The 25,000-nt window shown below is 44.7% G+C and overlaps 1 protein-coding gene across 4 annotated transcripts in view; it reads right to left on the bottom strand.

Annotated features, from left to right (window-relative positions):
* The window catches only part of abcc5 (ATP-binding cassette, sub-family C (CFTR/MRP), member 5), a 50,546-nt gene that overhangs the window by 15,017 nt on the left and 10,529 nt on the right, over positions 1–25,000 (bottom strand). For 2 of the 4 annotated variants that reach the window (XM_063205537.1, XM_063205536.1), the window contains exons 3-17: positions 22,813–22,961; positions 21,620–21,775; positions 20,323–20,467; positions 16,014–16,247; positions 14,055–14,228; positions 13,303–13,450; positions 12,813–12,961; positions 12,022–12,129; positions 9,096–9,476; positions 8,854–8,925; positions 7,515–7,639; positions 5,148–5,220; positions 2,633–2,836; positions 2,171–2,314; positions 856–952 (exon numbers count right to left, since the gene is read on the bottom strand). In XM_063205537.1, the coding sequence (XP_063061607.1) occupies positions 856–952; positions 2,171–2,314; positions 2,633–2,836; positions 5,148–5,220; positions 7,515–7,639; positions 8,854–8,925; positions 9,096–9,476; positions 12,022–12,129; positions 12,813–12,961; positions 13,303–13,450; positions 14,055–14,228; positions 16,014–16,247; positions 20,323–20,467; positions 21,620–21,775; positions 22,813–22,961 (2,359 nt within the window). Of the gene's footprint in view, positions 9–855; positions 953–2,170; positions 2,315–2,632; positions 2,837–5,147; positions 5,221–7,514; positions 7,640–8,853; positions 8,926–9,095; positions 9,477–12,021; positions 12,130–12,812; positions 12,962–13,302; positions 13,451–14,054; positions 14,229–16,013; positions 16,248–20,322; positions 20,468–21,454; positions 21,489–21,619; positions 21,776–22,812; positions 22,962–25,000 lie in introns of those variants that run through there. The other 2 variants (XM_063205535.1, XM_063205538.1) reach the window with 2 other exon arrangements.

Consider the following 25,000-nt stretch of genomic DNA (forward strand, 5'->3'; position numbering starts at 1 on the left):
GGAAACCACTGGTGAATGCACTCTTATCATTAGAGTTTTGCAGAGAATGAATTTTAAGGATACTTTATTAAAACAATTTGTACAAACGGGTCATATTATACTCTTAAATGGATAAAAGTAGATTAAAGAAAACAAACCAAAATAAAGAGATGTAAATGAAGAGAACAACAAAATAATTTACAGTAACCGCTGTGAAAATACTAGATCCTCGTTGGCAACAGAGCAGACAGCATCTATTAAAACAACAGACACTTCTGAAAACATCCACATTTTTTGTTGAGTTGTAGAATAAAAATTCCATCTGTGTCCTGGACTTAATCAGCCCGCGGAGGACATCAAGTATGTCATAGATTTTGCAGAGAGAACACCGAAGCAACTGCAAGGTTGATCACGGTAATATAATACGTATACTAGTTACAATGCTAGTCACTTAAGTTACAATACATTTTACTGAAACCTGGATTTTAATGGTGTTCAGTGTGGTGGGTCAGAAAAAAGCTATTCCTGAACCTATCACTTTTTATTCTGCATGCTGCCGAAACACCTCCTGGATGGGAGTGAAAGAGTCATGACTGACGAGCTTGATTTACAGTACACTGTAAATTGCCAAACCCATATTTAGTGATTTTGGTGAGAGTAACTTATTGTCTCATTCCTTTTAAATATGGCAATACTGTCATGTAATGGATTACTTTGAAAAGACAGTACCGGTAACATAAAATCAGTAATGTATTACATTGTTTAAGTAACTTGCCCAACAGTGATGGCACAGTAATGTGTACAGTAATTTATGGACTGTAGCTGCCTACCACTGTTTTTGCTGGGTGGTGTAACTTGTGTACTGTTGCAACCTACCATTGTCTTTGCTGGGTGGTTTGTCCTTCTTGACTGATCCAGCTTTTGGCTTTTCTGGTGGTTTCTTCAAGGAGTTGCCTGAATTCTTATTAGGAATCTGCAAGACCAAAAGCACATACAGAACTTAAAAAACCCACTCTAACCATAAAAAATAAAATAAAAAACACACACCTCACACATTTCAAACCTTTAAAAATAGAGTTTATACCACTCTGATAATTTCCTCCCTCAGTAATCAGTAATTATACTGGAAAAAAAGATGTTCATTCTGGCATACTGGATACTAAAAAAAAACTATGTTCGTTCTACATACTGGATTTGATCCGGGCATTTGCTGAGCTAGTGAATCCTCACGAGCCCAGAGATCATCAGACAGGAAGATGATCTAATTAGTGAAATCCCCAGAGTATGAAGTGAAGTGCAGACAGCAGGAAAATACAGAACAGAGCAGGGCAGCACGGCTTTATAACTCTCTAAAGCCCAGACTGGCACACAGGGAAGCTGACAGGGAGGGGGCAAAGGGGTCTCTTGTCCTGGGCCCAGGGAGAGTGGGGTCCCAGAATTGGATCCTCATTACGTTGTATGTATTGGGTTTCGGGCCCTTTTAGATGTCTTTGTCCTGGGCCCAGCCAAAGCTGTCAGCGGCCCTGCTGGAACACACTTAACAAGCACCATCCGGAACTTATTAACCTCCACAGTCTGGAAACTCACCTTGACTAGAAGGATAATTGGGCGAATTTCCATTTTGTTTTTAAATAATACTATGTTCATTAATGGCACTGGTTCCTTTATGAGAAATAAAGGTGAAATTATATGTAAAAAGACTAATTTCTTATATGTACATTAAGAAGACAATCTCCACTATTCTAGCAGAAAACAAATAAATCAGTCTACTGGAAATTAGGTCAATGTGGAGGATTTGTTTTCTTGATATTATTACAGCCATTATGGTACTATTATTCTGTTATTATTATTGTTGTGTGGTTGTATATTGTAATCTTGATGCTATAACTGTAACTCCACTGTACAGTACTATACAATATGGCACACTGCTCACCCCAGTCTGACTTCTATGAGCAGTGGCTCTCAAAGCAGCAAACTGTGGAACATGGCATCGTAATAATAACAAAAACAACAACAACAATACCAACAATACCAACAACAACAACAACAATAATAATACTATTACAATAACCACTCCTCTTACCTCTACGAGCGACGGCTGGCAAGTTGTTGAACATGGGTGGCATCATAATAAAAATGATAATAATGATAATAATAATAATAATAGTAGTATAATAACAGCTCCTCTGACCTCTATGAGTGGGGCCTCCCCCAGCTGCAGGTTGTTGAACATGGCTGCGTAGTCTCCATTGAGGCCCATCAGGTCCTCGTGGCTGCCCTGCTCCGTAATGCTGCCCTCGCGCATGAAGATCACCTCGTCACAGTCCACCAGGTACTACACACACAAACATCAGTTATCAATACGTGTATATTTCATACCTTAACGATGTAATGTATTTGTAATAATAAACAGTATTAGTGAGGTTTTATCTTAAGTCTCAGTGTGAAGATAACCTCGTCACAGTCCACCAGCTACTAAGCAGAGAAATAAGCTACACCAATGGATGGAAATTAGCCTCATGGCTTCAATATTGTATATTTAGCAATTTGTTTAAATGCTGGAAATATATGCTGTCCCTTTGTTAAATAAATAAACTTGAATTTGAAACTTGAAACCATGATGGCCACGCCATCAAGCATGCCAATAGCTGACCTGCAGCTGATGTGTGACGAAGATGACGGTCTTCTGCCGCAGGTGTTTCCGAATGGCGTTGTTGAATATGTGGTTTCCCACGTGGGCGTCCAGGGCGCTGAGCGGGTCGTCCAGGACGTAGATGGCACGGTCGCTGTAGAGGGCACGCGCCAGGCTGATACGCTGCCTCTGCCCGCCGCTCAGGTTGGCACCGCGCTCGCCAATCTGGGAAGGGACATGGGACGAATGGGGGGAAGCGACAGCAGATGTGATTGGTTGTAATCCTAATATCGTCGTTGTCCAGCAAATCTCCATGTATCTCCACTATATTTTTAAATTGTTTCTTTATTCGTTCTTTATTCATTATAAAATTATTTATAAAATATAAAGAAGTACTACTGATCATACATATGAAAAATGATTTAATAACCAACTTTAATGTTTATTATGTAATGTAATATAATGTTTATTAAGATTTTTTTCTAAGGTTCAAGGTTTCGGCAACGCAGTGATGATATAAAGGTTGGCACCACGCTCACCAATCTACAAACAAAAGCAAAGGGTGAAAGGACCAACAGATGGGGTCTCTAATTTTTATTTATTTTTTTAAACTAAACTTAATCCTACACAGTATTTTAAACAATGAAGGCATCAGGGACTGAAGGACATACAAGGACATGTTGAGTGGGCATGCAGCATATGACCACATACTAGAAACCTATAATTACATTTCTTTGGATGACATACAACAGAGGGGATCTGAGCTCTACACTAGCTGGCTTAAAAAAAGATGTTAAAAAAGATTGTCTGTTTTGAATAACAAGAAAATGTTTTCGCCCCAATATGATTTTTTATCATCCACATGTATACCTATTTCAGCTTTTCCATGAAAACAAAACATTTTTCATTATAGCTCTAGTCATTCACATACAGCACACCACCATAATCCACCACAATTAAATTGATGTTGCCAAAAGAGGGCGCTATTTAGCCTAAATGGACCATTTTAACCCACAGTCCGCCAGCTTGGGAAATGGAATTTGCTCTTCAGAGTCAAATTAGTTCTTTTGAATCTCAAAGAAAGGGAAACATATTGTTTCACTTCACTTAAATACTATAATATCCTCAATTATCAGTAACCTTTCACATGTATAGGCACAGTGGATAAGTAGAAATTGTAGTAGACCAGAGCTAGGCTTGGGCGATGTCCCCCTAATTGACAGCTGACGATGTTTACAGTGAGATGATGCGATGGACGATGACATCGTCTCGGGGGGGGGGTGGAATAATAATAATAAAAATATTGATATATTTTATATTTATTTTTATTATTCATCTTCAGCTAAGTTATTATTTAATTCTATTTAATTTAAGAGTAAGTGAAATATATTAATATTATTATTACATTCTGGGGGATTTTTTTTTTAAACCTCCTCAGCGTTCTTGCTCAGCTGCTTTGTGAGATGGTCGCTGAGATGCAGAGATCCCCCGCTGACCCCTCCCCCTCGCCCTTCTCGTCTCTCCTCCCGTGTCACCTGCAAGCCCAGTGCTTGCTACTTTACCATCAGTTCATTGCGTGGCGTTTTTGGGAGACTTGTCAATACATTTGTTACATCTGTGTGTTATTTATCTGTGTAACTTTAAGACGACCTATGCGCTGCGTTTTTGCACAGGCTACTAGGCTATAACTTTAGCCCCTCTCGCTCACCAGAAAACTAAATGGGAAAGAGATGAGAACCCATGCGTGATTGCGTGCCCTCTCGAGAGGCTTTGCAATGGATTTTAGCCCCGACTTTGTCAATTCCTAGCACTAGAATACGGAATGTTTTGTTTTAGGTCATATCGAGACTTTTTTTCCCCTCATCAATGGAGTTGATCAATGGATAGTTCTACAAGTAGTTCTGGCGGTGAAGCCATGAAGACGAGTGGGCGGACATGGAACCGCTTGCTCACCTTATTGACAGTGGGCTTATCAGAAGTGTACACTCTTGAGTGGCTGCTTCACAAGACATCTCCACCGCGAATAGCGATTAAACATTTTGAGGTGAACCGTTAAACATGAAATGTTAAACTGTCGCAATTGCCGAACGTGTTGCTTATCGTCATGTTACTCCGGAGGAGCCAGCTAGGTAATGCGTAAAGAGTCCCCTTTGTAGTCAACAACTTAGGTCACAGAAATAAATGAACGATATCACTTAGGCCTACTTACATACATCTGCAGCAAACAATAGTTGGGCTTAGTTCACAAGTTTTTTTAAAAAAATTCCATTGTGTTTTTTCGTAGTTATATAATTCACTCCGCTTGGGGCTTGTGTTCACAACTTGTCTTGAAAACCGCTGCTACTACTACGGATTTTACGGTAATGTGATGTCAAGTACCGTAATGATTACTATAGCAGCGGCTTCAAAAATACACAAGTACAAGATTCCTTGGCATCACGATGTTTGCCGTCCATCGTGATGCCAGCTGTCCATCGCCGATGGACGATGATATCGTCTATCGGCACAACCCTAACCAGAGCATCTCATTTCTCACCTCTGTGAGGTCAGCATTGGGCAAGATGGCCAGGTCCGGTCTCAGGCAGCAGGCACCCAGCACAGCCTGGTACCTAATGGACACACACACATTACATTACATTACATTTAGCAGACGCTTTTGACCAAAGTGACTTACAAGGAGGCAATTCAAGCAAGTGCAGAGTAAGGGGTCAGTAGTATAGAGTACAGCAGTATACAAATAATGTAGAACAGATAGAGAGCAGAAAAAAATGTGCAGGACCTCTGAAATGTAGTGCAGGTTAGTACTACCCATGATTACAGACACAGGACACAGCCTCAGCATTCACTCAAAAAAGCTCTATTTCAAAAAGGGAAAACCAACGAACAACAGGACTTCTTTCTAGAGGTGCCACTGACAAGATGACACCAAACACTATTTTCCAGTCTTCAGTGTTGTTGGTTGATAAACCTGACATCAGGAAAAGAGTGTGTGGTTTCTTTCATCCAAAACAAAGAGTTTCACTGTCTTCCCACCCAGTCAGAGAAAGACGGCCTCATCTAAATGTTTTTCTGGGTGATTATTTATGGTAGGCTGATTTTAGTCTGGTGGACATCAATCTGACCTTGTCACATTCAGGATAAAAAGGACAATCAACTTAAGTGAAAAAGAAAAGCCTGTCTCAACCACATTATGGCCCCAATGTCCAATTTGTTCTGCTGCCAGGCTCAGAACGCCTAGCCTGATTATCATCGACTTTCAAACCTCGAGACTTGGTCTGACCAAGAGCATAACAACTAACATTTCCCAAACGGCATGGTTGACCCGCCTCCCTTCGTTTGCTACTGGTTGTTTGCTTCCCGACAAAGTGGGAGGAGTTCCCAATGTTTCTGAAGCTCAGAAACGATATTTGTATTACTGTACTCCTGGCCTGACTAGAAGCAGAGCTGAAGGTGTTGCATCACTAGGAGGGTGCGGACTGGCTACAGAATGCCACACAGACAAAATAAACAAAACATTGTAAACGAAATTGGGCGAAAGCAAACAGTCCTTTTATACTCATTGTGAATTGTCTTTTAGGCCTGCCCCTGTTGTTCTCGGATGTGCTTTGCCTCCACTCTCATCAATTAGGCCTTGTGCTGAGAACAGCGGAGGAACTGCTAGCTTGATCTGAAACTGTGAGATTGACCACTGTTCCTGATAGTTTATCTAAAGTCACAATGGACAATAACCCCTATCAAGTGACCAATAATATTGCATGTGTACATTGGTTTGTGTTTTCACACCATTGTAATATGGTGTAATTAACAACAGTATATAATAAACATTTTATAGTAATATTACCTGATCTACAGCTTTATATGAAATGTGTGCACATACAATATAGCAAAAATACCCTATTTTACATTACGTCATATGGCCATGGTTTGACCTACAGTGCCCACATTTGCTGGTGGCAAGCAATACCAAGGACTGCTGAGTCGATGTTTATGTTGCATATACGGTACTGCCGAGTCACACCATCTGGGTCACCACATTCCCCATGGCACTGTGACAACCCCACCCCACCCCGTCCCACCACAGACACACACACACCACATACTGTGTACACCCATACACCACCCATCATCTGAGTCCTCTCCCTACTCAGCAAGCCTGGTGCCTCTCGCATGCTTACTTACTCAGGCCCCCATAAACACTCAGCAGCCCTCCCTGCCAACAGCAGACTGATGGTGGTGAGAACGAATTTCCCCTTGGGGACAATAAAATCTATCTAAATAAAGATATCTATCTATCTATCTATCTATCTATCTATCTATCTATCTATCTATCTATCTATCTATCTATCTATCTATCTATCTATCTATCTATCTATCTATCCATCCATCCATCCATCCATCCATCCATCCATCCATCCATCCATCCATCCATCCATCCATCCATCCATCTATCTATCTATCTATCTATCTATCTATCTATCTATCTATCTATCTATCTATCTATCCATCCATCCATCCATCCATCCATCCATCTATCTATCTATCTATCTATCTATCTATGCTGTCTGACAGCCATGTCACTGGCCTTTCACAACCAGCAAGACAGCATGCCTTGCCTTGCCTGCCTGCCGGCTTGACCTAAACATGGGAGTGGGCATCTGTCTTGTGACTGGTAGCAATTATGATTGACCCTAACACCACCTTACGTGTGAATAGGACAGGCTGTGTTTGGCAGCTTTGTGTTGAAACATTTTGGTAAGGATGGTAAGGACCTCTCTATCTACTGAATGACTCTAATTCAGAGTCTGATAACAATCAACAGCTGGAAAATAAAAACTTTGCATTTCGACAGGGAATTCCAGCTACTGCGCCTCTCAACAGTGCCTCTATGCTCTGGCAGACTCACCTCTCCTCCTCGTACTCCTTGCCGAACAGGATGTTGTCTCGCAGCGTGGCGTTGAGGATCCAGGCCTGCTGAGCCACGTAGGCAAAGTCCCCATCCACCGCCACCGTCCCCTCCAGCAGCGTCATCTGAGGGACACACATACACGTCACTATCACAAGTGGGCCTTGAAATCATGCTATAAAAATCAAAATAATGTTTGTGTGTGTGCTGTTGATGATTTATTTGCATTTTATTGTTTATTAGGTGAGAGGTGGGCCCCAAAACATATGTAAAACTTTAAAGTGGGCCCCAAGTTGGAAAAGGTTGGGAACCTCTGCTCTATGAGGTGATTACAAAGACAGACAGGCAGGGCAAAATACTAATTTGTTTGAATTCATCCAAAGATTTCCGTTGTAAGAAACTGAAGTTCTTGAACCTAGACCTAGCTTTTGCAGAAAAAAACTGTTCAAGAGCTTGAACGGAAAGGCTGACAGGCAGAATACTGCCACCGTCCCCTCCAGCAGGACCATCTGATGGACAGAGACACACACATAATTCAGCCCCTTACAAAGATGGACAAGAAATACCAAACGCAAATGTCTTGTAATGTAACGTTGGAAAGTCAGACAGACAGAATGGCAAACTGTTCTGATGCTACATTAGTAAAATCAGACAAACGAACAAACATATTTTAGTTGTGTGCACATGACGTGACTCTCTGTCCGACAGTAACTGGTCTGATTTTTGGAGTGTTTGCACGCTACATAGGTCTGTTGACCTTGTTCTGACCAACAGGATATTGACAGCATGCTGAATGTCCCAAAGCAAAACTGTTTTGGATGATGTCCTGTGCTATGCTAATGCTTTACTGTACTGGCCGGAGCTGGAGCTGGAGCCAGAGCCAGGGGGCCTTGGGCCATGTGCCCTGCCCATCTGACCCACTCGTATCTGGGCCAACTATTTTAATTTGCCTGGCTGTCTCCTCACCTCTCCACACTGCCAAAGGGATCTCACTAGTGACTGCCTTGGACAATAGCGCAATTTCCTCAAGGTGAAAAGTCAATCTGTCATTTTATGGCCAACCGATGGCCAATTTATGGCCATTTCCATATCTTCCCAATTGCTAATCTGCTTTTGACTGCATAATGCCGGAATGGTTCTTTCAAATCAAATGTACATGAGAACTGTACAGTGAACACTATGTAGATATTAACAAGCAGACATCATTTTGAATAGCTAGCCAGTTTCTGCTCCCTTATATACCACATTCTAGAATTGATTTCCTATTCTACTACTATATTCTATTCTATTCAAGTTGTGAAATGTTGATTTCGATCATACGGTTAATAAGTGTGCTCACCTGTCCCAGTATGGCTGATATGAGGGAGGTCTTCCCACTGCCCACACTGCCACATATGCCCACCAGCTTTCCCTGCAGAAGTAAAACACACAATTAAAAGAGTGATTCGTTCGGAACACTGTTTAGTGTTAGTTCGCTTCACAGATGGCAACTGACTCATCTCTCTCTTGTGTGCACACACGCACGCACTCACGCACACACACCCACACTTTTTCCCCATCGTCACACACACACACACACACCTTCTCCACAGTGAGGTCGATGCAGTGCAGTGTTCTCTGCAGTCTCTGGCTGATGGTTGGGATGGACTGGTGGTTCTCCTGCTGCTGATGATGCTCGGGGCTAGGGGGCGCTCCATCACCCAGCAGCTGCCTGCTCTGCTGCTCCGTACCCCCCTCCTGCTCCTGCTCCTGCTCCTGCTGGTGCTGATGCTGACGGTTCTTCTTGTTCAGCCGGTGCTGCACCCGCCTGTTGTGGGCCACGCAGGGCGTGCCGCGGGGGGTGGGCTGGGCGCTGTGGCCCACCATGTCCCAGGCCAGGCTGGCACCACACAGCTCCACCGCAGCCTGGGGGCTCTGGGGCCGCTCACGGATCATCTCCACCTCCGCCATCATCAGCAGGCTCTGGGGGAGAGGGGACAGGAGAAGTAGAAAAGTACATCCCAGTGTTTAACCCATCGTGTCCTGGAGCGACATATACGCTGCATTCAGGTTCTTGAGATTTGAGCTGTTTTATTGAACGCATTCTAGTGCAAAATGAAGGTTCTAGCTTTTAAATGCAACTCATTTCATGTTTTTATGTGCTTCGGAGGCCGAGATATTTAGGTTTTAATAGGGAAAGGGCAGTTTTTCCCAAAAAGGGCTTAGGCTAAAATGGGTTAAGATGGACGGAAGGTATAATGGCATTAACAAATGGAAAAAAATATGGACGGAAATACAGTTGCAGGGTATGAATGAGCCCTGACAGATGTTAAGCAACACAATGTGACACATTCACTGTCCCATAACTCAAGATTCCTTTAAGATTCCCTCTAAATTTTCATTTGCGTCAGAAACTGCTAATTTAATTTTTCCCTGACGTAGCCTCATTGTTGCATATACCCAAATCGTAATTCAGGACTACATTTTTTTTTTTACTCTCCAGAGGATATCAAGTGATATGAGAATTACTTTGTGGGAAACTCTGGCCGGGCCGTCGTATATGTCTCCGCATGAAAGGACACTGAGACTGGGCCTGCAGCTAATAGGAGATAGGGTATCAAATATTCATTTTGGCCGACGTACATATGTATGAGTGTGTGCGTGTGTGCATGAATGAGTGTGTGCATGTGTGCGTGCGACTACTCTCTCACTCCCCCAGTGGCCTTTATGGTCTTACACACACACACACACACACACACACACACGCAAACGCACACAAACACACACACACGCACGCATGCACGAACGCGCACACACACGCGCACGCACACACACACACACACACACACACACGCACACACACACAAGCAAACACAAACACACACACAAGCAAACACAAACACACACACAAGCAAACACAAACACACACACACACACATGTGCCCACATATGCACGCATACACACACACACACTGAGGCTTTGCACAGTGAGTCAGGACAGCAAAGGCAAAGGGTTCAGCTGGGTTCATCAGGTTCAGCCGTCCTGCACTGCTCACTCACTCTGAAACCTTTCAAAGGGATTTGACCGGCCCCTGCTCCTCCCTCCCCATACACATAATTCCTGCATGCCTGCAGGCTTCCGTCTATCATAATACCCCGCCCCGCCCCGGCACGGCCCATCCGCCACCCACCCACCCACACTCCAGCCAGTCTTAACACCAGCACAACTCCCAAAAAGACACCTCCCATCCCCCCGTCCGTCTCTCCCCAACCTGCATTATCTTCACCTGATCTCCTGCTTGGCATTTAAGCCCCACAGAATCCTCGACATGCTGCCGTGGCAACCCCGCTCTCTTACCCACGTCACCCCAACTAGAGCTTGATCCCTAAATACTAATCACCCCCCCACACCTAAACCACACTGAGCCCCAAAACCACTCCGTCACACCCCTTACAGGTTCATTCCACACGCTCAGAACTCTTTTGTTTGGGGCATTCCGAGGTGGCGTGAGTTCCAGTCAGGGTCGATGACAGCTTTGGCTAGGCCTGGGACAAAGACATCTGATGTTGATACTGCCAGGTATTGTGTCAGGACAGATGAGATCAAATAGAGACTCAAAAAGGTCTCGTGAGTACCCCCCACACCCCCTTCCCTAAGCCTCTAATACACACACACACACACACACACACACACACACGCACACGCACACGCACACGCACACGCACACATTGAATGTGAATTGTGAATGTGAATTCAGCACATTTTTCATGTCCTTCGCAGTTAGACCAACAACCCCATGTACACACGTACACCTAACTGGGCCGATCCCATGGATTACCAGTGCCCAGGGCAAACTAGCTGGACCCGCACAGATGTCCTGCCAACTGATGTCCAGTATGGCACAGCACTGTGCTAGCCACCTCATACCAAGAGCCTGCCCACTCAGAAACTATTTGACAGCAGGGATAAAGGGGCCGCGAGGGGGAAATAGAGCGCGACATGAAGGTTGGAGTGGGTTCAGTGGTTCCTGCCGAATTTTCCGCTAATCAAGGTGGTGGGAGGCACAATATCTATGTATTCATTATTGGGTATGTTGAGTGTGATATGTGTTTGCCTTTGTGTGCCTTTATGTCACTACCAAAGAGAGTCATTTGATGTAAGTTTAATGGACAATAAAGAACTCTTAGTCTAAGTCTGAAGTTATCATCATTGAAAAGGCTACCGGTAGGCCTACATAAATTCAAGACTTGGAGAGTCACATTCAACATATTCCAATTGGTCATTATATACTCTCGAAGTGTTATGCGGCAAAATTCATTTTGCAGTGAGTAAAGGAGCCTCGTCAGCTCTACTGTATGCCAGACTGTGTCCACAGCCAACTCTCTTCACCATTGCAAAAGTGAAAAAATACCTGTCGGAAAAAAAACCCCACCGTCATCACTTCCATAAGCTTCCTACACACCATCAGTTCTGTAAGTGTTTTTTCCATCAGCAGTAAAGAGCAGAAGCAGAGGTCACTGGTCTCACCTTAAACCTCTCCATGGCCACCGTTGCCTCGGACAGCGACTTCACAGAGAAGGGCGTGACCTTCAGGGCAAAGGTCATGGCATTGAAGACTGTCACCACAGTGAATGCCTGAAACACAGAGACACTCTTATGAAGACAGATACTAGACACTCTTATGATAGACAGATATTGGACACTCATGATAGACAGATATTAAACACTCATCATAATAGACAGACATCAGATAATCTTATTCCACAGAGATGCAGAGATAGAGAGTTAAACACTCTTATCCTTCTGCTCTGCATTTAGCCTCATAATGCACACTGTTACGCCAGAGGAACACTGGCATAGTCGATGAAAATACTTAACTACCATAGTACTGCACCACTACGACATGACGGAGTCTTTAGTAATACATTATGCCTTGGTCATTACCAGGGCCATAAATTAACTTTTTTCATCACCAGCCAAAATGGCTTGTATACTGTACGTTTATCTCACTAGCTAGTGGCTAGTAAGTTGGTCTTTTCTACCAGTCAAACTGAAATGTTACCAGCATTTGCCTGGTTGGCTGGTGTTAATTTAGAGCCCTGGTCATTACCATTCTGGTTAGAGCAAATTTCTAAAAGGGGCCATGTCTTAACAGACTAAACATGCTCACTTTAACTGCAACTGAATAAGATCAAAGTAGACGCAGTGAAACTTCCCTACACTATGGGACCGTGTATTGAAGTGTACACATTCATTCTCACACGCTCACACACACATTGCTGTCAGTCAGTGATGCACTTCCTGCTTTTGTAGCGCACCTGAGCAGCATTGAGGTCGTATCCTAGCAACATGTGTGTTGAGAAGGTGGCCACGCTGGCGATCACCACGACGATGGGAGCCACGCCCACGGTGATGCTCTGGAAGTAGCCCGCCCTCTCCAGAATCCCACGCTCCTCCTCACGGATACCTGACACGAGCGACAACAATAGCACCTCCAGTTACAGACAAAGACTGGTCAACACAGACTTCCTGCTTGTAATCTACCTCAACAGTCTGTATTTCCCCTTATCTCATTGATATGTTCTGTTATATATATGATACTGTATATCATTTACATGACATTTTTGTCAACAATGTGAATCCAAGGGGTTTTTGCTCACTTCTGTGATTTAAAATTATTATTTTTTTTTAAATAGCAAAAATAGCCAAAGAACTCATATACACAGGACAGAAATCAGAAATAACAGAAGCCAAAACGGATGATTTCTGTTGGACAGTTCTGGAAAAAATGCAGCGTTCAATACGTACGGCGTACGGCCTGCGAGAAGGCCTTGACCCAGGCGTACATCTTGATGAACTTGATGTAGTTGAGGATCTCGTTCATCTTCTGAACGCGGCTGTCTGTGATGGACACGCCTTTCCTCCTGAAGAAGGCCGTCATTCTGGAGCTGAACATCTGAAAGAAGGAGAGAGAAGCCATCACTTCCTCACAACATTCATTACATTATATCACATTACATTACAATACACTAACTGGCGCTTTTATCCAAAGAGACTTACCTCTATTTTACAGGGTGTGGGTTACAATCCCTGGAGCAATGTGGCATTAGGTGCCTTGCTCAAGGGCTTTTCAGCCATGGATGGAAGTGTAAGGAGGGGTAAGGGTGGGATGTGGACCTGCAACCCTCTGATCATAAAACCACCTCCCTAAACATTATGAATGATGGCTGCCCCTTCATTCATTCAAAAATACATACCGTACATGCGTACAGAATTTGAACTATCGTTGAGAACATTTTTTACAACACTGGTATTGTAGGTTGAGCTAGCATGTGGTTTACACCTCAGGAGGTGGTGTATGATCATGACCAGCTTTGCCAAAGTTACACTACGGGTCTCAGTGTGTGTAGCATCTGTGGGAAATATGTAAATAGCGTTTGGAGTGCGCACACATCCAAAGAAACAGGTGCTGGATTAAAAACGTGATCAAATAACGAAAAGGAGAAAAATCCGCACAACTGTCGCTGCTACAATAAATTACTGTACACCCGCACACTCACCATGGCAGGGTAGAAGAGGATGAAGACCGCCGAGCCGAGTAGTGAGGTGGGGCCCAGGATGAAGAGGTTGTAGACCATGCCCAGCACTGCCACCAGCGGGCCGCCCGCCAACAGGCTGCCCACCACCGCCGCCTCGAACATACGCTGCCCGTCATTCGAGCACATGTTGATCAGCTGGGGGACACAGCAAGACAACGTTAGAATTCCCTGTATAAGAACTTCCTTCATGCTCGCCAAGTGTTTTTACTGCATTACAGCATTGTTAGCCTGTACTGAATCTAATTATTCAATGCATCTAATCTGATTCTTCTAAGTCCTTTGGATGAGAAGCAAAATGTAAAAATGAAATTCAGTTGCTTGAAATAACTAACTTACAGAGGGGACTTTCCATCTGGGTTGTTCACATAGGGTTGTGGTGATAGTACTCATAACTCACTTTTCTCCAAACATCTACAATGTACAGAACTAAAAACATGAATAATTGGGGGGGCGCTGTGGCGCAGCGCGCTAAGCCCCCCACATTCGGGCTTGCATGCCCACGGGGACATAAATATATATATATATTTTTTAAAACATGAATTGTTGTAAATCACAATCACAATGCACTTGTGTGTGTTATTTGTGCTATGCATAATCAGCCATCTGAAATTTGATTTACCAGATCAACATCTAAAAGATGGCAGTGGGTGTTCTGGGTTTGAGGATAAGAATGTGGTCTACTCTACAACAATGAAAAACAGAACTTCCTTCCTTGTATAATATGCTTTAATGTTCTGTGGCCTAAAGCATCCTCCCAACATTCCTGAAACTTTGCTATGACGACACACCCTCAAAGGTCATCCTGAAGCGGCCCTTCCCTTCCATCCTGTGACACTGTGACAATGACCCAACTGAGGATAATAGCCCACTTAGTATGGGTCACAATTTTCCAGTTAGACACAGAGATGGAGTTTTAAATTAGGCATTGCACTTAACAGATGTTCTATTGGCAAATGTGGGGATTTCCTTAATGTGCTTTCCAGATCACATGTTTCTACCGCCTGTTCTTCTCATGGCACACCCAGTGGAAATGCCACTAAAGAATGTGTGTAATTAATGACAAAAGTATGGTATTTCCAGAGTTTACTACAAAAATGCCACAATAGATAAATTGCGATACATTACTGAAGGTGGGGTTTTCCAAGAGTTTGCTCTGCTACAGTCAACACAGTTGTTGTTGCCCTCCCTTCTTCATTCCACCCATTTATGCATTCCCTCCCTCCCTTCATCTACTAATCCATCCATCACTCGCTCTTGATTTCTGTCTATCCATGTATCCTCCCCTCCTTCTCACAATACACTCATCCCTACACCGTCCCCTCTACCAATTATGCATCATGCATCCATCTATCTATCTCTCTATCCATTCACCCACTATTCCCTCTTACCTTCAGTCCATCATTCTGCCATCCATCACCCACCACTCCCTCACTCCTCCCATGGTCTTCTCCCTGAAGTCTCTGTATTCACTCCTCCCTCATTCTCTTTCACAATCCATCCATCCATCCATCCATCCATCCATCCATCCATCCATCCATCCATCCATCCATCCATCCATCCATCCATCCATCTATCCAAGGTTTTCTCCCTGAAGCTCCACAGCCTGAGTATCTTCTTGAAAGCCATGGTGAGGATGACACCACACAGGCACACTCCACTCCCTCCCTTCACACACCCACCCACTCAACCATCAGTTACTGCCTGCCTATATCTTTCTATCCATGCACACACCCCCACAAACATCTCCCATGGTCTTCTAGCCTCAGTAACTTCTCTCCCTTTCTCTATTCACCCCGCCCCTCCATTGCTCCCTCCATCCATGCACTCCTCCGTCCCTTCAGCCACGCCTCCATCCATCCATCCATCCATCCATCCATCCATCCATCCATCCATCCATCCATCCATCCATCCATCCCTCACCTCCCCCATGGTCTTCTCCCTGAAGCTCCTCAGCCTGAGTATCTTCTCGAAGGCCATGGTGAGGATGGCTCCGCGCAGGCGTGCGCCCGTGCGGTAGTTGAGGGCCCAGGTGAGGGCCAGGGACCAGGAGCGCACCAGCTCGGTGGCCAGCAGCCCCAGCACCAGCAGCAGGCCGTAGGGCAGGTCCGGCACATCCTGCTGGGTGTACTCCAGCAGACGCTTCACCACGAAGGCCTGCGGGGTTACAGGAGGATGGAGGGAGCAGGGGAGAGAGGCGACAGAAAGAAAGAGAGAAGGAGGAGGGTAGGAAGGGGGAGCAGTAAGGGGAGACGACAGGGGACACAGGGCGACACGTGTGACTGATGGTACGGAGAAATGTCGTTCACAACACAGCCAGAGGTCGGAGTTTGTTTAAAACACTCAACATCACCGTGTTGTGTTTTGTGTGTCATCATCATCATTGTGAACATCATCATCATCGTCACTATTCGTCATGACCATCATCATCATCATCATCATCGTAATCATTGTCACCAATACAAAATCATCATTGCAAAAGTCATTGACTTACAGGAGGAGACAGAGACGCAAATCAAGTGTAAACTACAAGAGCATCATTCGGTAATGAATGCTGAGTGGTTCTAATCATTAGAGACATTGGGGAGAAACTGTTATGGTCTACAGAGGGTAGAGGATTGCAAACCTAAGTTCTCGTGGTGGTGGTATACACACAACGTGCTCTCAACATTTACCTTTTGGGGCCCTTTCTGTCTATTAAGGTCCTTTGAAAAGAACAAGAGAAACAATGAAAAATGCCAACCACGGCCATTTGGGAGACAAAAGGAGACATTGCACACTTTCACACAACAAGACTTTTTCTTTAAAAAATGTGTTTTTTTGCCCTCCCTGTTTTTCCCCTATGTCTTTGTTTTGCATTTAGATGGATGCAAAGACAGTATACCTACAGTCACACCAGGGTTGGGGCAGAGAGGACGAGGACGCGGTTTTGTATTTAACACCTGAAAATTGACATCAGCAGTTTGATTATAGGAGAACAGAGAGAGGGGACAGAGAGGAGAGCGAGGGAAAGAGAGGGAGGGATGGAGAGAGAGATAGAGAGAGAGGGGGGAAAAGAGAGAGTGCAAAAGGACACACAGAAGGCAAACCACTACGTGGCCGATAGTTCAAAACAAGAGAGCAGCCTGAAACTGAACATGTCTTTTGTTCAAAAACGCAACCACACAAATACTCTAACACACACACACATACACACAAACACATGCATACACATGGAAATATCTTCAAGTCATCCTGAACAGATGTACATTAACTTCACTCCAGGACACATTAACACAAACACGAAAACCCCGGCAAAACCCATTTGGTTTGGTTTAACAGTTGAAGTTTATTATTAGCAACTGTGAAAAAAAGAGGTTTTAAATAATAAGAGTTGGCCTGAAACGGCAAAAGTTTTACACAATCCCAGAAACATGATTAGTGAAAGAACATAATATGGGTTGTCATGATTCAACCAAATTCAAAAGAAAATACAAAGCAAAAGAAAAAAACATTGGAGGCTTTTTGACAGAAATTGCAAAACCGTCCTTCCAGGTATGTATGTGTGTGTGTGTGTGTGTGTGTGTGTGTGTGTGTGTGTGTGTGTGTGTGTGTGTGTTTCCACTGGAATGCTTTGTGACATCACATTTTAAGTCATTTCATTTTTCTGTCCATTTCAGTAGCACATCTGAGAGAGGGGGCAAAAAAAAGCCAAACCAATTCCCCTGCTTCTCTCTGATAGGTGCAGCCATGTTCACACTGGCCAATCAAACACCAGCGTTTTACTCAAGGCACAGAAACTTAGCATTGCCATTCAAGTGTCCATGGTAGAAAAATCCTCAGGGTTTTTACGAGAGGCCAGATAGTTCTATCGGCCCGCCGACCAAACGTAAACTTATAAAATAAAACTATGAAAAAAGGAACATCAGTCCAGGCACTGGTTTTGCTCTTTGGTAAGTCTTTAAAAGTCCAATTTCCTTTGGAACGTAAAGGTCTGCACTCAAAACTTGAACTCAGAACTCTCAACTGAACCCAGGCAGCTGGGCGTATGGAATGGGGTGTTAAAAATGAGATGACATAAGCGCACGAGCAAAAACAGCATCAACATCATACAAAGAACAAAAAAACAAGACAGACATCATTATTTTACATTATTCCACATCTCAACAGTTATCATCAAAAAAGAAACTTCATGAAAATCACATATAGGATACTGACAGAAGTAAACACAGAGAGGCAGAGAGAGAAAGAAGAGAGAGAGAGGGGGAGAGTGAGGGAGAGACAGCGTAGGAGAGAACAACACAGAGACAAAAAACAGAATATCTCTTGATCCAGCCCTGCTTGAAAAAACGTGCCCTTACCTCACAGGCAATTTTTTTTCGTTGTTGGGAGGCTTTGGGGCCCATCTCGCGTTCTATTGCCCTTCCGCGGGGTAAAACAGATGCCCTGTGGATTCTAAAGAACAGCCTCTGTCACAAGTCTCTCACCCGGGCCCAGCCGGGAACTCTTGATCCCTGCCAAAGCCCACATACCCACCCCCCCATTCCCCCCCTTTTCCACATCACTATATAGTTTATAGTCAAGGCAATACAAAAAGATGCATTATTAATCCATGTGTGAACTTGTAAGGCTATAGGTTCATCTGTGGTTCGTACAATATTATAAAAACAAAAAAATCCATTTGCAGCATTACTGTGGAGGAGGGGGGTGCAGCCAAAGTAGATGTTTTTAAAAAAAAAAGAAATGAGTAATTAAGTCTTACGTCTTAATTAAGTCGGAGTTGGTGAGTTGGGAGGGCGGGGAGCCAGGGAGAGTGGAGACTCCCTGCTTCAACCCAGGGAGGGACTGTGACAGAAGCCATCCTTGGAGAAAAGCTTTTGCTGGGTTAGCCCTGACACCCCTCGCCTGCACAACACAGGCAAGGCTGGCCTGACCTGACCATTGCACTCCCACCCAGTCCAAAAAAAAAAGAATAAAAAAAAGAATGGGCGGACCGGTTATGGCAGCTATTGAAAAAAAAAAAGAGATTTAAAAAGGGAAAGACAAACAAAGGTTGACTGCAAGGAGGAAATCTGCTTGATAAGGCCGTTCATGTAAGGCTTTCTGAGTTTAAAAAAAAAAAAAAAAAATCTTGACAGTGCAAGCCTTGTCCTGCAGGGATTCAAACTTGCAACTGTTACTACTCCCATGCAAATGATATGACTTTCATCTGGCCACATGTAAATGCTTTAGTTTACAGCATGATACGGTGGACTAGTAGAGTGCTCCCTGCACAGTGCATGACTGCTGTGATGGCAATTCTACAAGAGCTGCCTCTAGGGGGCGATAGCTAAGAGTGCTAGTTCCTCAGCAATGCATGGGAAGCAGAGCAACAGGTCAAATCTACCATTATTCCACAGTTAACAGAACCAAGACACTCCATATACATGTCGGCCTATGTTTGGTATCGATATGCACTACCGGTAATGTGCATAAATATGTGTACAAAAGGGGCCATTTTTGTAAGGATACTGCCTGTCTGTAGTTGACTGCCTGAATGGAAGGCTCTAGAATGAACCTAGAACATCTTCAAAACCCATTCTAGTACTGGGTTTGCATGAAAATCCTATTGAAAAAAAAACTGAAGAAAAAAAGAGTGCACCAAAGTTGTCAGGTTCAAACTTAACTGATCAACAATTCAGGTCTCTTAAATAACATCAAGGCACTGAAAAGGTCCTGATAAGAAGAAAGGTAAAACACAAGCAATACTCAACCTGAGACACATTCCCACTCAGTCTGTTGCCCTCACAGAGCCACATTAGACTAGCCAGCAGTGCCTTTGCAAAAAGTATAGCAAATGTCGTAGATCACAAACAACAGCAATGGCTTATAGATCTACCTATGTGTACAGTTTCAAAATGAAGCAGTGCTGGCTGCAATGCATGCTATGGGAAGGCAAAAGAAGAGTGGGGCACAACTCCTCCCTGCCCCGCTATTAGAGACTTACCTACAGCAGAGACGACAGGTGACGGAGGAGAGGCAGGGCAGGGGAGGCAGATTTGGATGGGTGGGCAGAAACGCACACACCCACCCCTTATTTTCAGCTACTGAGGTAAAACGACACAAAGAGACTGAGAGACATAGACTTTGCCTGATAAAGAGTCAGTGTGAGTGAGAGGGAGCGAAGGAGAGAAGGAGGGAACAAAAGAGAGAGAGAGAAAAGAGAGAGAAAGAGAGAGAGAGAGAGGGGGGAGACTGCTGTGAGGTGACTTACTGGTCCGCTGAAGCCAGCCAGCTGCGTGACCATGAGGCAGACTATGGAGAGCAGGAGCCGGGTGCGACAGAAGGCCCACACCACCCTCTGCAGGGACGCCTGGGCCCCGTGCTCAACACACTCCTCCTCCCACAGGGCTGACAGCCTGCACACACACAGTCATGCAGACACATATACACATATACGTACATAGTTTAGGTCTTTATTTCGATTGGCAGAGAGGTATTTATCATAGCATGATCCACATGTTTAAAGGAGTCTTAAAACAGTACAACGACGATCTGTTCATTAAGAATAGAATAGAATAGAATAGCGTTTGTAGTTGACTAGTTTTTGAATATAAGGTTGATTTTTGACACTTCTGCTGATACTTCTGCATGACTGCTCCACTTTCTGGCCTGGGTTTAGACTTTTAAAGATTGTATTTCTCATCAAATTTGGCTTGCTGTTCCAAGACCTTTGGAGGGGACTGTATGCTGTTTTTCTTACAAACACACACATAGCCACTCATTCAACACAGATTTTCCCACACACAGAAACAACCAGTAACTCAGTTTCCTTTGGGGTAAATAAAGCGTTTCCATGACATTAGTAATAATAACAGACATGCCCTATAACACATAGTTATAGCACATCCATTGCACCTTGGAGGCAACTATAGGTAGAATTTCCATGAATTCCCTAAGCAACCCTATTCACCCACTTGTCTCACAAAAAAATCAGGACAAAATAATGTGTGCTGCCAGTGCCAACCAGAAATGAATGTCAGTCATTCACAGTCTGGCCTAATTATATTCTGCATGAGCTCATCAGTCAGTCAGTCCCTAATGGACGCGTTCTAGATCAGACGAGAGATCATCATCGCAGCCCACATCACATCAGGTCACATTACTGATGTGGGATGTGGATATCTCTCCCTCCATCTGGATGGTAATACATTAAAGCACTTGTGTCTCAATCTTTGACTATTTTGACAATTCCCTCTCAGAACAACTCTACTCGTATGCAAAGAATGAAACACACACACAGATGCATTTACCAGTACACGCACACACGCACACACTCTATCGCAGACGCACACACACAGACCCAAAAACGCAGACACACAAATCAAACACACACACGGCCTCACCTGTGTCGGTTGGTCTCACAGCTCTCCCACTGTGAGACTGGCATCACACACACACACACACACACACACACACACACACACACACACACACACACACACACACACACACACACACACACACACACACACACACACACACACACACACACACACACACGGCCTCACCTGTGTCGGTTGGTCTCACAGCTCTCCCACTGTGAGACTGGCCAGACGTCCTGCAGCAGCAGCTGCCCCTGTCTGTGGGCGCGCACGGCCATCGGAGTCAGCCAATTAAACGTCATGAAGGAGAAGAGGCCCGCATTGTCCACCGGGTGCTCATGCCTTAGGGATGGAGGGATGGAGAGAGAGAGAGAGAGAGAGAGAGAGAGAGAGAGAGAGAGAGAGAGAGAGAGAGAAAGAAAGAGAGAAAAAGGGAGAGAGAGAGAAAGAGAGAGAGAGAGAGAGCAACCAGGGAAAGACATGGAAAAAATTAAACAGTGGAACGAAAGAAAGAAAGAAAGAAACAAACAAACAAAAACAGAAAGAAAGACAGAAAGAACAGAACTATTGATTATTGACTGACTATTTTATGTTTACTCATCCGGGGAAACCCAACACTTACTGGAAGTGAGGGGCCAGAGGGACTGTTTTTATCTATATTTTAACTCAAATTATTTAACTCAAAAACTCAAAATATTAAACTGAAAATGAACAAACAGCAATAATGGCATCACATGAGAGCCAGAATGATGCACATTACACCTAGAAACTGGAATACAGATTAAACTAGTCATATGTCTTTCTGCCTGTGTCTGCATGCTTCCAGAGCAAAGCTGATGCAATTTCACTGCATCTCTTACTTCACCCGCTATGTACATACATGTGAAAACCTCTAAAAGTTCGGAGAGCGCACTTCTGCAAAAGAAACAACCCAGATGCCAGACAATTGAGCTAGATAGTGTGAGAGAATGCTCTGCAGACTGGGTATATGCTCCAAAAATATGTTATTAATTTAACAACGGCAACGTTTCCATCCTACAAGATCCCACAAGAAGATTGAAGGGTTGACGTTGTTAAAACAGTAATAAAATATGTTTCAGTGTCAAGACTACTCTCTCTCAGCCCTGCCGTGGCCAACAGGTAGGACACTCGCCTGCCATGCGGCTGACCCGGGTTCGATTCCCGGCTCAGGTCCTTTGCCAGCCCCTCCCCATCTCTCTCCCAATTCGCTTCCTGTCCACCTCTCACACTGTCCTATCAAATAAATTTGAAAAAGACCCCTTTTTTTTACTCTCTTATACAGTACACGTGATGATGACAAAGTCATGACAAATGACAAATCTCCCTGCAGTGTCCTTGTGTGCGGCGGAGGGACTCACTTGCTGGTGGAGCGGAAAGGCTTGAGCATGCTGACGCTGTGGTGGTACTTGCTGCGACCACCCTCCTCCTCCATCTCCTTAGAGTGGGGGGACACGGCCCTCTCCAGGGGCAACCCCCCCTCCGCACGTGCTGCAGTCTCCAGGGCATCCTGGAGGAGGGAGGGAGGGAGAGAGAGAGAGAGAGAGTGAGAGAGAGAGAGAGAGAGAGAGAGAGATTTAAAATGTCTTTATTTAACACCATTTGCCCATCATACATTATCACAATACAGCCACTACACAATATTAAACCCCCTATATATTCATACTCAGCTCTCCATTCACTCCAACCTCACACAACACTCCACCCCCCTACACACACCAAATGAGAGAGAGAGAGAGAGAGAGAGAGAGAGAGAGAGAGAGAGAGAGAGAGAGAGAGAGACAGAGACAGAGACAGAGACAGAGACAGAGAGAGAGAGAGAGAGAGAGAGAGAGAGAGACAGAGACAGAGACAGAGACAGAGAGAGTTTAAACAGGACATCAGGAGACAGGCAACACTCATTTATGGTTTCATTTTCACAACAGAGGGAGAATTACAAACAGGATCCCAGGCAAAAAATACATCGTTGCTGACGACATATTTTTCAACTCATTTCCAGAGGTATTTCTTTCTCATCTGAAACAGAATGTGGAATCCATTAAATCTGAACCCTCACACACATTCCAGGTCCATTTCAGAGATGAGAGGCCGTTCGTGTTGTAGAGGTGTGATTTTGGTCACTGTTTGTGTTTCTGCTGAGAGAGGGCGATGAAGGAGTGTTAGAGAAGGGGAAAAGACCCCACAGAGGGCAAACGTGTGACACTACATTATGGGCATGTGACAGGGAGACGCTAATGCCCCGTGTACATCAAGCGCTACCAACGCGACCGGGTAGCTGGGGTAGTTGAAGAAGTTTCGCCATGAATTCGTTTTATTCGCTCTGGACGCTGCACTGACATGTTTGATTCAGCTAATCACATAACGGCTCTGTCTTGACAGCCTGGGACATTCCTCGATATGAACGTTCCGATTGGTTTTCGCCGAACAGCGTCATAGCGAATTCGCTTAAGATTAGCTTGAGTTTAATCGTCAAAAGTCGCCCTGGTCGCTCAAGAAGCTTCGCCCCTGGCGAATTCGCTCCGGTAGCACTGGTCGCGCACCCTCCATAGAGAATGAATGACTTCCGTCGCTTCATTCGCGTTGGTCGCTCCCGATGTACACGGGGCATAAGAGCCTCCCCCCACTCCTCTCCTCCCCCCTACTCCTCTCATCCCCTCTTCTCTGCTTTTCTTTCCACTCTTTTCTCCTCTCCTCCCATCCCCTCTCCCCCCTCTGCTCTCCTTTTCTTTCCACCCTTCTCTCCTCTCCTCCCATCCCCTCTCCCCCCTCCTCTCCTCTCCTCTTCTCTCCTCTCTTCCACTCTCCTCTCCTCCCCTCTCCACATGCCCAAAGGGGAGCCAGCTAAGGGGCCACTACTAGTCCCGTGCAGCCACTCGTGCGGGGAAAGTACACAAACACAGCCTCGGTTACACACACACAAACGCACACACCCAAGTTTCAGATGCACACACATACAAGTTTCAGATGCACACACAGACACACACAAGTACTGAGTGTGTGGTCTCCTTCTCAATTCCTCATTCTGCCAGATACTCAAGTCAGCATGCCCCCCTTCCACAGCCTTCTTTCAGTCCCCCTCTCTATCTCTCTCAGTCTCTCTCTCTATCTCTCTCTCACGCGCACACACACGCGCACACACACACACACACACACACACACACACACACACACACACACACACACACACACACACACACACACACACACACACACACACACACACACACACACACACATGTGCGCTCATTTGCCCACACAACGCAGCTATTCTTGTATTCTTGTCTGGACATGCAGATCACGAGTTGCTGAGGTCTGACTGCGGTCCAAGACTTACCTAACCAAATGCACCGCACGCTTCCCTATATACTAATGAGATCCAGAATCCAGAGCCGTGGTGGAGACTTCTTTACATTACTTCAGTACATCGATGGAAGAATAACGTGCTTGCATGCATGTGCAGGTGATACTCACGTGGTTGTGTTTCAGCACATCAAGGTTATGGGATTTTACTGGTCTACTTCCATTTCTCCACTGAAAATATTGTGTTTG

This window comes from Engraulis encrasicolus, chromosome 8 (assembly GCF_034702125.1).
Source record: "Engraulis encrasicolus isolate BLACKSEA-1 chromosome 8, IST_EnEncr_1.0, whole genome shotgun sequence".
In the NCBI taxonomy this organism is placed as follows: Eukaryota; Metazoa; Chordata; class Actinopteri; order Clupeiformes; family Engraulidae; genus Engraulis; species Engraulis encrasicolus.